This window comes from Rattus norvegicus, chromosome 10, assembly GCF_036323735.1.
Source record: "Rattus norvegicus strain BN/NHsdMcwi chromosome 10, GRCr8, whole genome shotgun sequence".
NCBI lineage: Eukaryota > Metazoa > Chordata > Mammalia > Rodentia > Muridae > Rattus > Rattus norvegicus.
The window spans coordinates 15,410,393-15,427,002 of NC_086028.1; the positions used below are offsets into that span (position 1 = coordinate 15,410,393).

Sequence of the window (16,610 nt, forward strand, 5' to 3'; positions counted from 1 at the left end):
CCAGAGGGGAGGGGACTGGGGATACAGCTGAGTGCACAGCACACATGAGAGTGAGCACAGTTGTCAATCGTGAACGTGCACAGCAAGCTGTGAAGTGGGAGCTCAGACTCCCCAAGTTATGTCTGCTAACACTCGAAAGAATGAAAGCATAAACAAATGGCACACTGTACAGGAAGTTTACACAAACATGCAGCAGATGGCACGAGGCTGGGTGCCTTTAATTTCCTGTTTACGCCTTACTTTGCCATATCCAGCACTTGTGTTATATCTTAAGACAAGCAAGCTGAAGGCCAACCTTCTGGAAGAAGCTCTCCTGCTGAGGCTGCCTGGGCAGAGCCTTCCCAGCCTTGCTCTCCCAGTCAGGCCCTTGTTGGCACAGTCTGGGTGAGAGTTGGAACAGACAGACCAAAGAGGCTGTGAATTTCCTAGAGAAAACTGTCTGGGATGAAATGCAGGCAAGAGAGTTGAGAACCAAAATGAACTAGCCCAAAGTCATCAGTTGTGTCTCAGAAGCACAATGTGTAGCCTTCATAATGACAGTCAGATAATGCTGATTTTTAGACCACTTATTTGCCAAGATATAGACACAGGCTCCCCTTTCTAGTGACCGTCTCCATTAGGCAATGACTCTAATGACTGCAGAGAATACCCTTCCAGTGTCTTCTAGATTTTCCTGAAATGTGAGGCCACATCAACATGGACAAGGTCTTGTCAAAGAGCCAGGCACTCAACACTTAAGACTCTGAGCCTCCAAACAGCAAGAGGCACTCTACACAAGGGCTACTGACTAGTCTTAGTCTTTTACCTTCTGGTAACAAATGTGTGAGTTGATTGTGCACGTACACACTGTTTTTGTTCAGCTTAATATGTAAGATACATTGTGGAACTAGGCCAAAGAGTAGGTTCCTTACTGTTACAATTCTTATTATTGTTGCTTTGTTTTGAGACAGGGTCTCACCATGTAGTCCTGGCTGTCCTGGAACTCCCTATGTAGACCAGGTTGGCCTTGAACTCATAGAGATTGGCCTCTGCCTCCTGGGAACTGAGATTGATCAACCTGAATTTGATCTTTGTGATCCACAGGGTGGCAGAAAAGGACTCCCATACTTGTACTCAGACCTCCACTACCCGTGTGGTTCAAAGAACCGGAACAAAATCCTCCTGTCTGCCTACTTCCCATACCCTGGTTGTGCTAAAATGCTCACTGCCAGATGCCAGTGGTACTGGTGTCCTCAGCAATGCCCTATGTATCAGCACGCATCCTCTCCTACTCCCCTTGAAGGGCACAGCACCTGACCACACACTTCCTGATCTAATGGAAGTGACCCACGGCCGGCTGGGCAGTACCTCCTGCTGGCACTGTTGTGTCAGGCCTGTCTTATTGCTTCCTTATACTAAGCCAGAGGGACCCACTCATTTTCTCAGGAGTCAGCACAGGACTATAGGAATTAAGACATCATTTCAGGACTCAACCATATAAACATTGGAGTTTGGCCATTGGTAAGGCTTAAAGGGATTCAACAGAGCCACAAAACAGTGTTATATGTGACAGGTGACAAAAGCAAGGCCAGTGGCCTTTGTGCTATGTACAAGACCCAGACCCAAGGGATACCGAAGGGCAGGAGAGCAGCAAAGCCTGTCCTGTAAGATGGCTTGTCCCATTGGCGGTGGCTCGGGGAAGCACTGCTGCGTTTCTGTAGGAAGCCACCATCTCATAGCTATCAGCTCCACCCAGCACGCACACGGGACCAGGCAGGAATGAATTCAGGGGCTTGTACCAAGGGCAAAGCCACAGGATATGCCTGGTACCTCAGATACAAACTAAGATGTGTGCAGGGAGTGCGCTCAGCTCCTCTCAGCCAGGAGACAGCCACCAGAACTTCTGGGAATAACAGGCAGTATAGAAACAGACCAACGGGATGCTTTGGGAATGATTCAAAAGAATGACACAGACACTGCTTTCTAAAGATTTTAGACTGGCAAAGACAGAGTCCCACATACTGAGCAGACAGGTTCTCGTTACCTCATTCCTCATGGCTGCTCATTGCACAGCACCAACCCCAGTCAGGCCATCTCTGAGCCGCTGCTCTCACTTCCCCCAATAACCTTTAGTGTTGTCACCCAAAGCCATCATCTCTCACATCCTTTCTGTAAAGTTATTTTTTGGTAAAATCTTTAGATGTAATTGTGTGTATGAATATTGTATCTGTGTTTATGGTTGTGCATCAAGTGCATGCCTGGTACCCATCAAAGTCAGAGGATGACTTGAGATCCCTTAGAGTGTGAGTTAAGGATGGTTGTGAGTCATCATGTGGATGCTAGGAATCAAACCCAGGTCCCTACAAAGCAACATGCACTTTTAACTACTGCAGCATCTCTCAAGCCCCTCTTTTTGGTTTTTAAATTCAAAATTATATGTATTTACTGTTTAAAAAAAAAATCTAAAAGTGGGGTAGTGGTGGCACATGTCTTTAAGCCACCCCTGGGAGTCAGAGGCAGCGGGAACTCTGTGAGTTCAAGGCCACCGTGGTTTACAGAGAGAGGTTTAAAAAAAGTTCCAGGACAGCCAGGGCTTCAGAGAGAAATCCTGTCTCAAAAACAACCACAAGAAATCTGAAACTGCTGCTGAGCAAAAGGAAGGCGATGTCTACAAACCGAGGACTTGCTGCCAAGCCTGGAGACCAGAGTTCTGACGCCCGGAGGAAGCCAACTCCCAAAGGCTGTGCAATGAGCCCCACACTTGCCTTACTATGTGCTTGTGCATGCTCTTTCTCTCTCAACATGAGGGAGAGAGGGAGGCAGGGAGAGAGGGAGGCAGGGAGGCAGGGAGGCAGGGAGGCAGGAAGGCAGGAAGGCAGGAAGGCAGGAAGGCAGGAAGGCAGGAAGGCAGGAAGGAAGGAAGGAAGGAAGGAAGGAAGGAAGGAAGGAAGGAAGGAAGGAAGAGGGCAGAGAATGGTGGCTCGTGTATGGAATTCCAGCAGTTGAGAGGCTGGAGAAGGAGGGTCCTTTAGAGTTTGAGGCCCATTTGGGCTATAACGTGAGATCCTGTCTCAAAAATCAGGGAGAGGAGTTGTAGAGATGGCTTAGTGACTAAGAGCACTGACTGCTCTTTCAAAGAATCCAGATTTGATTCCCAGAACCCACAGAGCAGCTCAGAATCACCTATAACTCCAGTCCCAGGGGATCTGAAGTCCTCTTTTCATGGCTACCAAGCATACATGTGGTACACAGTCACACACACAGGAAAAACACCCATTCACATAAATACATCGTCAAAAGGAAAGAGAAGCGAGGAAGGGCCTGCAGAATCCATCCTTAGCCTAGTGCTCATCAGTGCCTCACTCCGTCTGAAAGGAACCACACTTCAGACCATGCTTCTGCCTTCAGGGTCTACCCCTTTGTTCCCAAGGCAGTCCCTGGCTGGCCAGAGCTGGGGTCTGAGCCGGGGGAGTTCTCTAGGCTCTTCAGAAGTCTGGGGGTGCATCACAATGGAAATGAACTTCCATTCACACCTTTCATGTGGCAGCAAGCACAGGATCTAAAGCAGTTCTATCCACACAGGTCTTGCCTACTTCCCCATCTTCTGATTTCAGAGTGATAAAGTATCAGAGAGCACGTGGGATCCCAGGAACAGCTATCCATACCATGGGTGGCACAGGAACCCATGGTGTTCTTCTGCAGGCAAGACAAGATCCCCAGAGCCTGTTTCCTGACCAGAGAATCATCTGCAGCCCATCTTTAACATTCCCAATGTGCAGAGTTCTAACGTGTGATACAGCCCAGGTCACCTTCACATCCAGTCACACCCCTTAGGAGGTACCCGGCTCTGTGCGTGAAGGAGATATGGAGAGATACCTTTGTTTTTTTATCGAAACAGACAGCTTAGCTGCAATTTAATGGCATGGAGAGGCCACTGCAGTGACTAAGCTCGGGGCTCATCCTGAGGGATCATGAGAACAGGAAGGACTCAGGCAGGGACACTAGAGACTCAGTTGGCTCCCACATAGGCAATCCAGAAATGGAGGCTCCAAAGCTTGGGATTATTTTTCCTATACAGATGGGCTTTGGGAGACCTTTGTCAAAACACTAGGGAAAAGAGCAGAGGTGCAGCTCAGCCATGGAGCCCTCATCTAATAGGCTCATCCCCAGCTCTGTAAGAACAGGAACCGCAAGAGAGTAAAGTACTCATGAACAGTCAGGACAGCAGTCTAGGTTCAGAAAGAATCAAGAGAGGCACGTACTGGACAACAGCATAATACGGGGCTGGTCTTACCTGCGCACCCCTCGAGTAGGACCTGAAGATGGTACAGAACCTTCCCTGGCCCGAAGTATCCCTGAAACACACAGAGTTGGGTGGGGGCGGATCAGTCCCAGTATGAGAGGTACCATCCACATCCACAATTGTTTTTTTTTTTTTCTTTTTTCCTTTTTTTTTTTTTTTTTTTTTTGAGACTGAGTCTCACTGTATAGTTCTGACTAGAATTTGCTACATAAACCAAGTTGGTCTTGAACTCAGAGCTTTTTGCCTGTCTCTACCTCCTAAGTACTGGTTATTACTCAGGCATGCATATACCTGGTTCCTTTTCAATATTTAGTTCTATGTGGATGAGCAATCCATGCAAGCCTCATGCCCATGAGAGGCCAGAAGGTGTTAGATCCACTAGAACGGGAATTAGCGATGGTTGTGAGCTGCCAGATGGGGCACTGGGAACTGAACCTGGGTCCTCTAGAAGAGCAGCAACAAGAGTTCTTAGTAACCTATGAGCGTCTCTCCAGCCCCACAGAAACAAGTTGTTATGAGTAAAATTGGAGGAGGCGTTAAAACATCCTGGACCTTTTCGTTGTGTTCATTATGGAGAAGGGTCCCATTTGAGCAGGGTCTGTTTAAATGGTTACTGCAAATAAGGGGAGTCCTCACTTGGCTTCCACGCTGTCATCAGGTTACCAACTCACCATAGCTCCAGCTTGACACGCCGTCCATCTAGTAGGATGGTGGTAGTCTTATAGTCTATTCCTGTGAGGAAGCAGAGGGGTGAGAGTGTTCATCAGTAACTGCTTCACTGAGGTCTTCCTGCCTAGCACTTCCTCAAATCCCGCAATGACCCCTGGGGAGCAGAAGGAGGGTGCTCACTGCCCTTGGCTATGGCTTTCTCAGGCACCAGCCTAGCTCATGCTGTATGGCAGCCATGGGCAAGGCAGAAGCCCAGGTCAGATGGGGCATCAGATACACTCAGGCCACACCAGTTTCTCTAAAGGCTCTGGGCCCAGAATGCCTGGAGGGAAATGGTTCGCTCCCACTGTGACATGTCCTTCCTATAGATTCTAAGTTGAACCCTCAAAGAATAACGTACTTCCTAATTCTTGGATCATCAACAGGAAGGTATTTACTTATTTACTTACGGTTTTTACCTGTTTTGTTTTGTTTCCAGATAGGGTTTCTCTATGTAGCCTGGCTATCCTGGAACTCCCTCTGTAGACCAGGCTGGCCCCAAACTCTACGAATCTCCCTGCCACTGCCTCCCATGTGCTGGGATTAAAAGTGTTTGCCACCACTGCCTGGCTACTTAGCTTTTAGAGACAGGGTCCCAAGAAGTAGCCCAGCCTGGCCTTAAGCTCATTAAATCTCCTGCCTAAGCACCTGAGGATTACAAATGAACCCTTCTACACAGGACTAACGTAATTTTTAAAATGCTGCTCCCTACACCAGTCCCTAGAGAACTTATGCTTTCTCTGACTTGAAAGTTTGTTTGCTTTATAGTTTCACATTTTTATGAAAAATAAAAAAGGTCACCCCAATAGATGTTGGTGGTATCAAGCCTTTATGGTCGGGGAGGGCAGGGGCAATGGCCTTACTATGTAGCAGAAGCTGATGACCCTAAACAATGATGCTCCTCTCTCACCCTTAACACCTTAAAGGCGTGTTGGGGATTTGGCTCAGTGGTAGAGCGCTTGCCTAGCAAGCACAAGGCCCTGGGTTTGGTCCCCAGCTCCGAAAAAAAGAAAAAAGAAAAAAAAAAAAAAAACAAAAAAAAACACACCACCTTAAAGGCACCGGTTTCTTACTTTTCATATATATATGAATATACATATTGCAATCCAGGTGTGGTGATACATATCTGTAATCCCACTTGAGAGGTAGAAGCAGGATCATCATTTAGAACGCAAAGTCATCTTTATCTGCACAGTAAATTCAAGCTTGCCTGATCCACATGAAACCTTGTCTAAAACAGAATAAAGTTTTGGTCCAAGAGATCTTGGAAATGGGTGTTTTAGAATGCATAGGTCTCACTCTCACAGAATTTGGTGTACTAGTGCAGGTATACATCCTGGTGAGTATATATTGATGTCTGTGTGCCCATGTCCCTGTGCAGGAAGACAATACCTTCAGGCATCAGGTGCTCCTTCTGAGCCATCTTCTGCCTAGTCAACTAGTAACTGCATCCAAACTAGGTTCTCATGCATTAAAGGACACTACAATAGAGTGAAAAATTGCAACATACAGAATAAAAGAAAATATTTGCAAATTACACATTTTATTAGGACTGAAAGTTCTATAAAAAAACCCTTCAACTCAATAATAAAACTCAACTCAAAATGGACAAAGCCATATCCCTGCCAAAGACACGGACAGCAATGGACAGCAATGGTGCCAAGCACAAGGAATTGTTCTGTACAATTGCACTATTGGCGGGGCGGCCACCAGGAAAGGAAACCAGAACCCTGTGCTTGCTGAGCACTGCATGCTGGATTAGATGGCTAGACTCAAAACAGACGGCAAGGTGGAGACGCACCGGGACCTTTCTGCTTTGCTAGGCATAGCGGGTGGTGCGTGGGGAGGGGGTGCTATAAAATAATGACTGCACAGTGCACAAATAGCAGGTGCTACTGAGCTGTGTATCTGATAAATATTGTTAAGACATGCTTTATGCTTTCTGAGACAGTTTTACTTTTTCTCCTCCTCCTCCTTCCTCTCCCCCCTCCCCCTTCCCCTCCCCCCACTCCTCCTCCCCCGCATCCATTTTTTTTTTTGTTTTTGTTTTCCCAGACAGTTCTGGAACTAGCTCTATATACCAGGTGTCCTTAAACTCACAGAGATCCACCTGCTTCTGCCTCCCAATCACTGAGATTAAAGGTGTGCACCACTAATGCCCAGTTGAGGCAAGGTTTTCTATGAAGTCTGGCTGGCCTGGACTTTGTTACGTAGTTGGCTTGAAATTTGTAGCAATCCTCCTGCCTCTGACTACTCTGTTTCTATGACATAAAGTAAGGGTACTGCACACACACCCACAAGACTGAGAGCTGCTTTACCCTTTCCCTACTTTTCCCTAAGCTCCCCAGGAAGAAGCTCAATGCTGGCAACTGCAGCTTCCAAGAGAAGCTTGTGAGGACACTATTGCAGTGATTTTATTTTTATTTGATAAATGTCACTCACTCACTCACTCACTCATTCATTCATTCATTCATTTTGAGGCAGAGCCTCACTATGTAGCTCTGGCTGGCCTAGAACTCATTATGTAGACCAGGCTGTCCTTGAACTAAAGAGATCTTTCATAAAGATAGCCTGCCTCTACTTCCCATGCTGGGATTAAAGTGCACACCACCACACTTTATACTAATTTTTGATTGGCTTCTTTGAGAAAGATCAGCAGGACCTGCAGCATAGCCTTCCTTGACTGTGATCTGGACTCCCCAGTCCTATCCCTGAGGAAAGCAACTGCCTGGCTACCAAGCTACCCCTAGATGGTGCTGTGGCCCCAGGCCTGCAGCAGCTGCAACAGAACAATGGATGCCTGGGAAGAACATTCAAAGAGACCTTGGTAGTCACTAACAGACCTGTCAACAACATAAAGAACTATGTCGATGAACCTGTCAACTGTTCTCAGTTGGGTTCTGAGCTGGTCCTTGCCACTGACCTGGCTGTGTGACACTCACAGGCCTCCCCAGCCAACAACATACCTGCCTTTTAGAATGAAATACATTTGCATCACCTTAGTAGACCTATAGGAGCGCCCTGAAAGCTGCTAATACAGAGATGGTTTGCAGCTCTGGGAACCAGGTCAAGCATCTTAAGAGTGGAGCTGACCCTGGAAGTGGAGGGAGCAGGGCCTGCTCTGTAGCCACTGGCCTGCTTCATATACACCTAGGTGTTCCTTGTTCAGCCAGGAAATATGAGACACAGTCATCAATCAGCTGGCCAGTGAATCAGCCTATCCCCATCAGGTTTTAAATATAAGACACAGTCATCAGCTGGCCAGTGAATCAGCCTATCCCCATCAGGTTTTGAACATGAGACACAGTCACCAGCTTTTTAAATAATGGGAACTCAGTGTAGAGCACAGCAGTAAAACATGATTTGCATACACAAGGCTGGTTCCACTCCTAGTACCCTTCCCCACAGGTAGGATTTATTCAAAATAAACCAATGACCTGGGCAGGGCAGCACACACCTTTAACCCCAGCAGTCAGAAACAGAGGCAAACAGATCTCTGAGTTCATGACCAGCCTTGTGTACATAATTCCAAAACAACCAGGACTTAACATAGATCCTGTCTCAAAAAAGCAAAACGAAACAGAAATCAGCTGTCAAGAACCAGTGTGATGGGGCTGGAGAGATGGCTCAGTGGTTAAGAGCACTGACTGATCTTCCAGAGGTCCTGAGTTCAATTCCCAGCAACCACATGGTGGCTCACAACCATCTGTAATGGGATCCAATGTCCTCTTTTGGTGTCATGAAGACAGCGACAGTGCACCCATTAAAAAATAATAATAATAAAAAAAATAAACCAACCAAACAACAAGAAAACCCCAACAACAAGAAAACCCCAACAGTGTGATGGCACATGCTTGTACACAATCACAGTGATTGTGAGCGAAAGGCAGCCTGGGCTACAGTATGATCCTCTCAAAAAGAAAAGGAACAACCAAGCTCTGTGGTGCTGCGTAACTATCAGTGAATGTGCATTACACAAACCCACAGAGCTAGACCTTCAGCTCTCCTGGCAGACCTGGGCTTGAGGAGATCACAAGGGTCACAGCAGTGGCTTTGCATCAGCATCTTATAAGCACACACACACACCTTTTTTTTTTAAGTTGAAAAAATGAAAACCGCTTTCCTCACCCTGCAAAGCATCTTTACCTAGACTTCTAGTCCTCCAGCCTGGTTAATCTACAACCCAAAGCCATTCAAGAAATTAAGAGTCCCCAAAGTTTCCTCCAGAAGCTTCTGGACCCTTCTCCCCAACAGGACTGGAGGACTCGGTGATTTTAATGTCTTAGCGCTCAGTTCAGTGAGGAGGACCTCACTAGGTCCTCTGTTCATCACACAGTCTGAAGGGGCTCTACATCAAGCAGCCACAGCAAGCAAAGGCCAGTAGAAGTGAATGCTTGGGGGTCTAATGACAGCCCACATTAATGTGCTAAGCCAAGATACCAGAGAAAGAGCCCTTGGCTTAGTAGGGTTCTAAAAGGAGCAATTATCCAAAGCTTGAGGGTAAGTAGGTCCTGAGAAGGAGGGAGCACAGAGGTGGAGGGATGCAGTAGAAGAGGCAGAGCAGTGACCTGGAAGAGGTCTAAACCAGACCCAAGGGAGACAGCAGGCATGTGGGCCCAGTCTGGCAGAGCTATAGGCAAGCTCAGGTCTGAACGTCACTCTCATGAGTGGGTGGTGTCGGCAGGATGCCATCTATGATAACTCTCTTTCAGCACCATTCATTTTCCCTTCTGTCTAAAAATATTTTTCTTTTTAATCAGCTAAGACAAGCCCCGTGAGGACCAGCTTTGCCCTCAAGCCCCAGACCATCTGCTGAGCCAGTCACTACCCGTGATCTGAAAGCTTCCCCTAATGGCTTGGCTCTGTCCTCATAGCCCTCTTGCTCATCTGAACCCAATTCTTAATTTTATGGGATATATACCGAACAGGGAAACTGAGGCAAGGAGGTCATAACACTTGCTCTGCTCATGAGAATAAAAACATTGGCGGGGGTCCTAGCTGGGTCTACCATTCATTGTTCAAGTTTATATGAGACCAGATCTCACAAAGCTACCCTTGACCCCTGCCCAGCGCCCTGCTGCTCCCCCCCTTTCCCTCTAACTGTTCTCAGGCTGTCTCCTCTGCTTAGCGATGGCTGTGACCCCTGTCCTCAGTGCTTTCATCTGCCAGCATTGCTCTACACGCTTAGACCCTGTCCTCCTGCCCTGCTGGTCAGAACGACTGCTAAGATAACTGTCAGCTTTCTCATCTTTCCCCATCAGGATTGCCTTTATATTCTATTTTCTGGGAGAGTTCCTTAATTTTATTTTCCAGCCTTTTCCACGATCTCCATTGATCTGTAATTTTTAGACGCTCTTTGGGGGTGTCTAGCTAGCCTGCCAATGGGGCAGGAAGCTGGTCTTTGTTCTCAGAAGTGTGGTGAGATGTCTGAGCTCTCTGGAGCTCCCAGGGTCTTCTATCTACTTACATCTTTTTTCACCATTGATGAGGTGGTTGTCCCTCTGATCCCCATGAAAGCCCCCAAGAAGCTGCAGAAGGCTCTGTGACTCTGGCTTGAGAACTAGGGCTTGTCGAGGAGCTGCTGTACTGTGGGTGCCTCTGAAACTTTTCTAATAAGGTTTTTTTTTTTTTTTTTTGGTTCTTTTCTTCGGAGCTGGGGACCGAACCCAGGGCCTTGCGCTTCCTAGGCAAGCACTCTACCACTGAGCTAAATCCCCAACCCCGCTCTGAAACTTTTCTTTCTTTCTTTTTTTTTTTTTGGTTCTTTTCTTCGGAGCTGGGGACCGAACCCAGGGCCTTGCGCTTCCTAGGCAAGCGCTCTACCACTGAGCTAAATCCCCAACCCTCTGAAACTTTTCTTGAGCTGACAGTGTGCAATGAAGACCAGACACTTGTTTCAGGATCCTGTCTGCCATTGCTGGCACCAGGGGGCGCCAAGTCCCCCCATTCAGAATGGACTTGCGCTAAGAGGACTGTTATTTATTAGCTCCTTGCTTCTCTCCACCCTCATGCACCCGGTGGTGTCTGGTGTCCATGGCTCTATTCTCTAAGAGAATAAGCCTCCTGTGTCCCCTGGTAGAGAGGGACTTTTGACATGCCAGCCTCTGGGCACCTGCTCTGAGTTCAACAGGATCCTTGTGATCCAACCCCTTCACCCAGCTATGGCTGCATATCCTGCTTCCTAAACCAGCAGCCTCTTGTCTTACAGATCTATGTTTAATTTTTTCATTTATTAATTTTGTGTATGAGGGGTGGGGCATGAGCATGTCACAGCATGCATATGGAGGTCAGAGGACCACATGGAGGAGTAAGTCCTCTCCTAGAGATCAAACTTAGGTTGTCAGGTTTAGTGGTACTCCACATGCTGAGCCATCGGCTGGCCCCAGATTTATGTGTTTTTTTTCAAGACACTTTACTATTACTTAGTGGGCAATTCTCAAGAAAGTGGCAACTCGTTTAACAGCAGAGTTCCTCAGTCATTGTTTTCAAGTACTGAAGGGGCTTAAGTACGCCACTGCTGCCTGGTCCTGATACGCAGGTGGTGAAGGAGGCCAGGAGGTGGGCTCAGTGGGGATAAGTGCCTGACAGCCTCTGTCGAGGTGGAAAGGGAGAAGGATTCCACAAAGATGCCCTCTGACCTCCACACACGTGCCTTGGCATGTACCCACACCCACGAATTAACGATAAATAAAGCTTTAAAATTTTAAATTAAAGGGGTTGGGGATTTAGCTCAGTGGCAGAGTGCTTGCCTAGCAAGTGCAAGGCCCTGGGTTTGGTCCCCAGCTCTGAAAAAAAAAGAAAAGAAAAAAAATTAAATTAAACACACCTTTAATCCTAGCACTTGGAGGCAGAGCCAGGTGAATCGCTGTGTGTTCAAGGCCAACCTGGTCTATACAGTGAGTTCCAGGCTAGCCAGGGCTACACAGTGAGACCCTGTCTCAAAAGAAAACAGAAGAGGCAGGAGAATGAATGAATGAGTAAATAAATGTGGAGAGCAATCCAGGTAAGACATGTGATGTCAACCTCTGGCATATACATCTGAATGTACACATATACACATATTACTAACACAAACACGTACATTGACCACAAAGATTCTAAACACTCCCTTGAGGGCATATGGCTCAGCAATTTGGCTAGGCTGGCAAGCCAAGGAGCTTCAGGAATCCACCTATCTTGGCTGCCCGGACTCCCTCACCTCAGTTCTGGAGTTAAAGGCGTACACTACCTTACCTGGCTTTTTATGTGGGTTCTCAAGATCCAAACTCAGGTCCTCATGCTTGTGTACTAGACCTTTACCCCATCTCCCCAGCCCTTGGGGGACATGGGGGCAAAGGCACCACTATTATAACCATGACTGTTCTGAAGCTTGGGGAATGTGCTAATGCCCACGATCAAGCAAGTGCCTGGGTAGGCTGCCTTCTTCCTCCTCCTCCTCCTCTTCTTCCTCCTCCTCCACCATCACCACCACCACCACCACCCCTTTTTGAGACAGGGTCTTACCATATAGCCCAGGTTAGCTTTGAACACTTTATCTTACCTCAATGACAGGTGTGTGCCACCATGCCCAATTCTAGCCAACTAATCACACAGCTAAGACACTACAAACTGTATGTAGGTCAGCCCTGTCTATTGTGAAACAGGAGAACAATCTTGTTTCCTTAGGATTTTACCAAGAGTTGCTAGCCATGCTAGGAAAGATCCCACGGCTCCTGTAACCCTGGCACAGGTGTGCCTCACCTGTAACCCTGACACAGGTGTGCTTCACCTGCCACCTTTCAGGTCTGTAACAGCTGAACCTCAGCACTTACTTTTAGTAACTGTTTTTTTTACCAACTGCCATTTTCTTTGTGAACTATTTTGTTTGTTTGGTTTGGTTTTTCAAGGCAGAGTTTCTCTGTATATTCCTAGCTATCCTGAAACTTGCTTGTAGACCGGGCTGGCCTCAAACTCAGTGATCTGCCTGCCTCTACCTCCCAAGTGCTGGGTTTAAAAGTGCTACCCCACGTTGGGGATTTAGCTCAGTGGTAGAGCGCTTGCCTAGGAAGCTGGGTTCGATCCCCAGCTCCAAAAAAAAAAAAAAAAAAAAAAGAACCAAAAAAAAAAAAAAGTGCTACCCCATGTGGCACTTTAGGAACTGTTCTGTACATATGTATTTAGGACATTTAAGCCAGTACACATGCACTGCTTGAATATTGTTTTTCAACACAATAAATGAGATACTACAAAGCACTGTCAAAGAGCAGCCCTGAGTTAGGTAGAACTGAGGGTCACATCTGTAGGTTCTAGCCTAAAGCTGCAGTCCAGAGACTCCCAAATCCCATTTCCCTACAGCTGGTCTACGCAACCAGCCCTTCAAGATGGCTAACGATAAATCAAAACACATGTAAGTTCCAAGCTTGGAGGTGTGAAGTCTGTTTCAGGAGGCCAGATAAACAGACCGTCAAAATTACCTGGCTGCTGACTCAATTGCTTCTCAAAGGGTTACTTCATATATGGAAGCAGGCAAAACCAAGTCACCAGTTGGGCAAGTGATGCATGCCTATACAGTAACCCCATTAACAGCCCAGCCAGGAACAACTGGGAGTTCTAAGCCAGACTGGTGACAGAATGAGATACTATCTTGAAAAACAAAACAAAACAAGGGACTAGAGATATGGCTCATCAGTTAAAAACACTGGCTGCTATCCTGGAGCACCAGGGTTCAATTCCCAGCACCCATGGGATAGCTCACAGCAGGGTGTAAATCCAGTTCGGGGTGGGGGAGGCCCAACACCCTCTTTTGGCCTCTACAGGAGCTGCACATACATTAGTACACGTTCATTCAGGCAAAACATCTGGACACATAACATTTTTTTAAAAAATTAAAGTAGGTCACTAAAGTACCCAATATCTATAATGAGAACTTTAAACTGTGATTTGCTGGTCTGACCTTGCTTTTGGAGACCATTTCTCAGGACCTTAAAATACCGAGGACTCACAGCAGAAGGCCAGGTACTGTGAGCCATGGCAAGGCCATCTGAGTACAGTCCCTCTGCTCACATGGCCAGTCTGTCAAGAACAACTTCCAGCAAGCAGCCACTGTTCTGCAGGGCGGTAATCACCTGACACTGCAGAGCAAACTGGAAGCCACGTCTCCGACCCCCATTTGTTCCCACTGCCATCAGTCAGCAAGGCACATTTATATACACATATAAATGTTTTATATATTTCTAAATTTTAAGTTGTGAAAATTAGCAACTTCATATTTTCACACTCAATATTGTAATATCTCACTTTTCAGATTATAAGATTCAAATCCTTATGGAGAAGTGGTTACATTAAACTTGTAATTACCCAGTTTCCAACTTGGCTAAAAGCTACAAGACCTGAAAAACACTCATGACAAGCTGCACAGTGGTGGCACATGCCTTTGATCCCAGCACTTAGGAGGCAGAGGCAGTCAGGTCTCTGAGTTCAAGACCAGCCTGGTCTACAGAATGAGTTCTAGGACAGGCAGGGATACACAAAGAAATCCTGTCTGGAAACACACACACACACACACACACACACACACACACACACACACACACACACACACACACTCTCTCTCTCTCTCTCTCTCTCTAACAACAAAACATGAGTTATTAAAATTATTGCAGAAAAGACATTTGGCTTTTGGTTATTTAGTTGGTTGGGTTTTTAGTCCCCTGCCCCTATCCACAACAGATTTTTTTCTACTTAAAGCAAATTTAGCTTGGAATAGTGGCTCATGCATGTAACACCAGCACTTAGGAGGTTGAGGCCACAGGATGACATTTGAGGCCAGCCTAGGTTACATGGTAAGAACTTATACAACACCCAAAAGAACAAAAGCAAATTCATTGGACAAGGACAAGGACTTATGAAAATATGTGGTCAGAAGGGTAACAGTTCCCAAGGACTAAGCACCCTAACTACTAGTGTCTTCACAGGGCAAAAAAGAACTCAGCAGCTGGGATTAAGGTACGGTTACAGTATGGCCCTGAAGCTGAAGACTACCCTAGGTCTCCTGAATGTGTTCCATTACCTATAAGACTACCTTTTACAGCTGATTTAGAGAGAAAAGGAGCGATCAAAACCTGAGAGGGACTTGACCCACCCTTGCTGGCTCTGAAGATGGAGGAAGGATGCCCTCTATAACTTAGAAATCAGAAAAAGAGGCTGGGGATTTAGCTCAGTGGTAGAGCGCTTACCTAGGAAGCGCAAGGCCCTGGGTTCGGTCCCCAGCTCCAGAAAAAAAAAAAAAAAAAAAAAAAAAAGAAATCAGAAAAAGACAGAAATTTTTGTCTTACAAGCATAAAAACCCAATTCTGCTAGTAACTCAGTGGACAATGTAACAAAACTCTTCCAAAGCCTGCTAATGCTTGCTGCCAACAGCTTAGCTTTGCTTTTATTGTGTTTGTTTGTTTGTCTGTTTGTTTTGGAGGTGGTGCTAGGCCTCCCTAGCAGAACTAGGATCTCCCGAGGAGAACCCTGGGCCTCCCACATGTTCAGTAAGTAGTTTCTTACCAAGGCACACTCCGCTCCCTGACAACATTGATTTCAGCTGAGGGGATAGCCCTGTTATGACCTCCAGCTCTGTTAAGACAGTGTTACTTCAGAGAAAGCTAAGCTGCCGTGTTACTAATGGCTGTCCACCTCAGTACTGTTCTTTATAATCAAAGTGGATGCAAACTGAAACTGCATGCTCAGGGAAGGCTAGATAGCAAAAGCTGCCTCCAAAGGATAGGACCCATTCTCTGGCAGCTGCATAGAAACAGGCCCCCAGCCATTAGCAAGGCTGAAATGAAAGCAGGATGCAGAGAAACTACCGTCCAGGGAGGACAGGTACTATGGGAAGCCATTCAGTAGTCTCTTTGGTGGTTAAACCCTGCATGACCTGTAACCCATCACTTCCCTAACAGAAACCTACACACATGTTCACCAATACAAGATGAACTTTTTTTTTAATTAAGTGTGTTTGTATATGGTATTTATACTTGAGTATGGGAACATTCAGAGGCCAGAGGCATTGGACTCCCCTGGAGTTAGAGGTAGCTGTGAGCCACTTAACATGAGTACTGAGAACTGAACCTGGGTTCTCTGGAAGAACAGTACACTTTTTTTCCCCCGAGATAGGGTTTCTCCATGTAGTTGTCCTAGAACTCCCTCTGTAGACCAGGCTGGTCTCATACTCACAGAGATCTACCTGCCTCCACCTCTGCCTCTGCCTGTCTCCTGAGTGCATGCCCTGCATGGTACATACTCTTAACAAGAGAGCTAACTCTCCAGCCACTTGTGAAAATTTGTACAGGAGCACTCCTCAGAACTATCCAAACACTCACTGTCCTCAGGAGATGGGCTCGCTCCAGTATTTACACACAGGATGTCACACAATAGAAGAAAGGACCAGTAGAACAACATAGAAGAACCTTAATGAAATGGAAAAGGAGCCAGACAGTGGTAGCACAGACCTTTTTTTTTTTTCCCTTCTTTTTTTCGGAGCTGGGGACCAAACCCAGGGCCTTGTGCTTGCTAGGCAAGCGCTCTACCACTGAGCTAAATCTCCAACACCAGCACAGACCTTTAATCCCAGCACTCAGGAGGCAGAGGCAAGAGA

At 46.7% G+C, this 16,610-nt stretch overlaps 2 protein-coding genes across 8 annotated transcripts in view; one reads left to right on the forward strand and one right to left on the reverse strand.

The window, feature by feature from the left end:
- Positions 1-16,610, forward strand: part of Mettl26 (methyltransferase like 26) — a 54,450-nt gene that overhangs the window by 16,839 nt on the left and 21,001 nt on the right. For 2 of the 7 annotated variants that reach the window (XM_063268930.1, XM_063268934.1), the window contains one exon: positions 3,594-15,283. The exons of 4 other annotated variants lie outside the window; for them this stretch is intronic. Coding sequence is in view for 2 of the 3 variants with exons in the window: in XM_063268934.1 (XP_063125004.1) it covers positions 3,594-3,598 (5 nt within the window). In the remaining variant the exon portion in view is untranslated. Of the gene's footprint in view, positions 1-1,083; positions 15,284-16,610 lie in introns of those variants that run through there. One more of the 7 variants, XM_063268928.1, reaches the window with a different exon arrangement.
- Rab40c (Rab40c, member RAS oncogene family) overlaps positions 1-16,610 on the reverse strand; it is a 35,224-nt gene that overhangs the window by 4,957 nt on the left and 13,657 nt on the right. Inside the window, exons 3-4 of the mRNA NM_182675.2 lie at positions 4,954-5,014; positions 4,274-4,334 (exon numbers count right to left, since the gene is read on the reverse strand). Coding sequence (NP_872616.1) covers positions 4,274-4,334; positions 4,954-5,014 — 122 coding nt within the window. The remainder of the gene's footprint in view (positions 1-4,273; positions 4,335-4,953; positions 5,015-16,610) is intronic.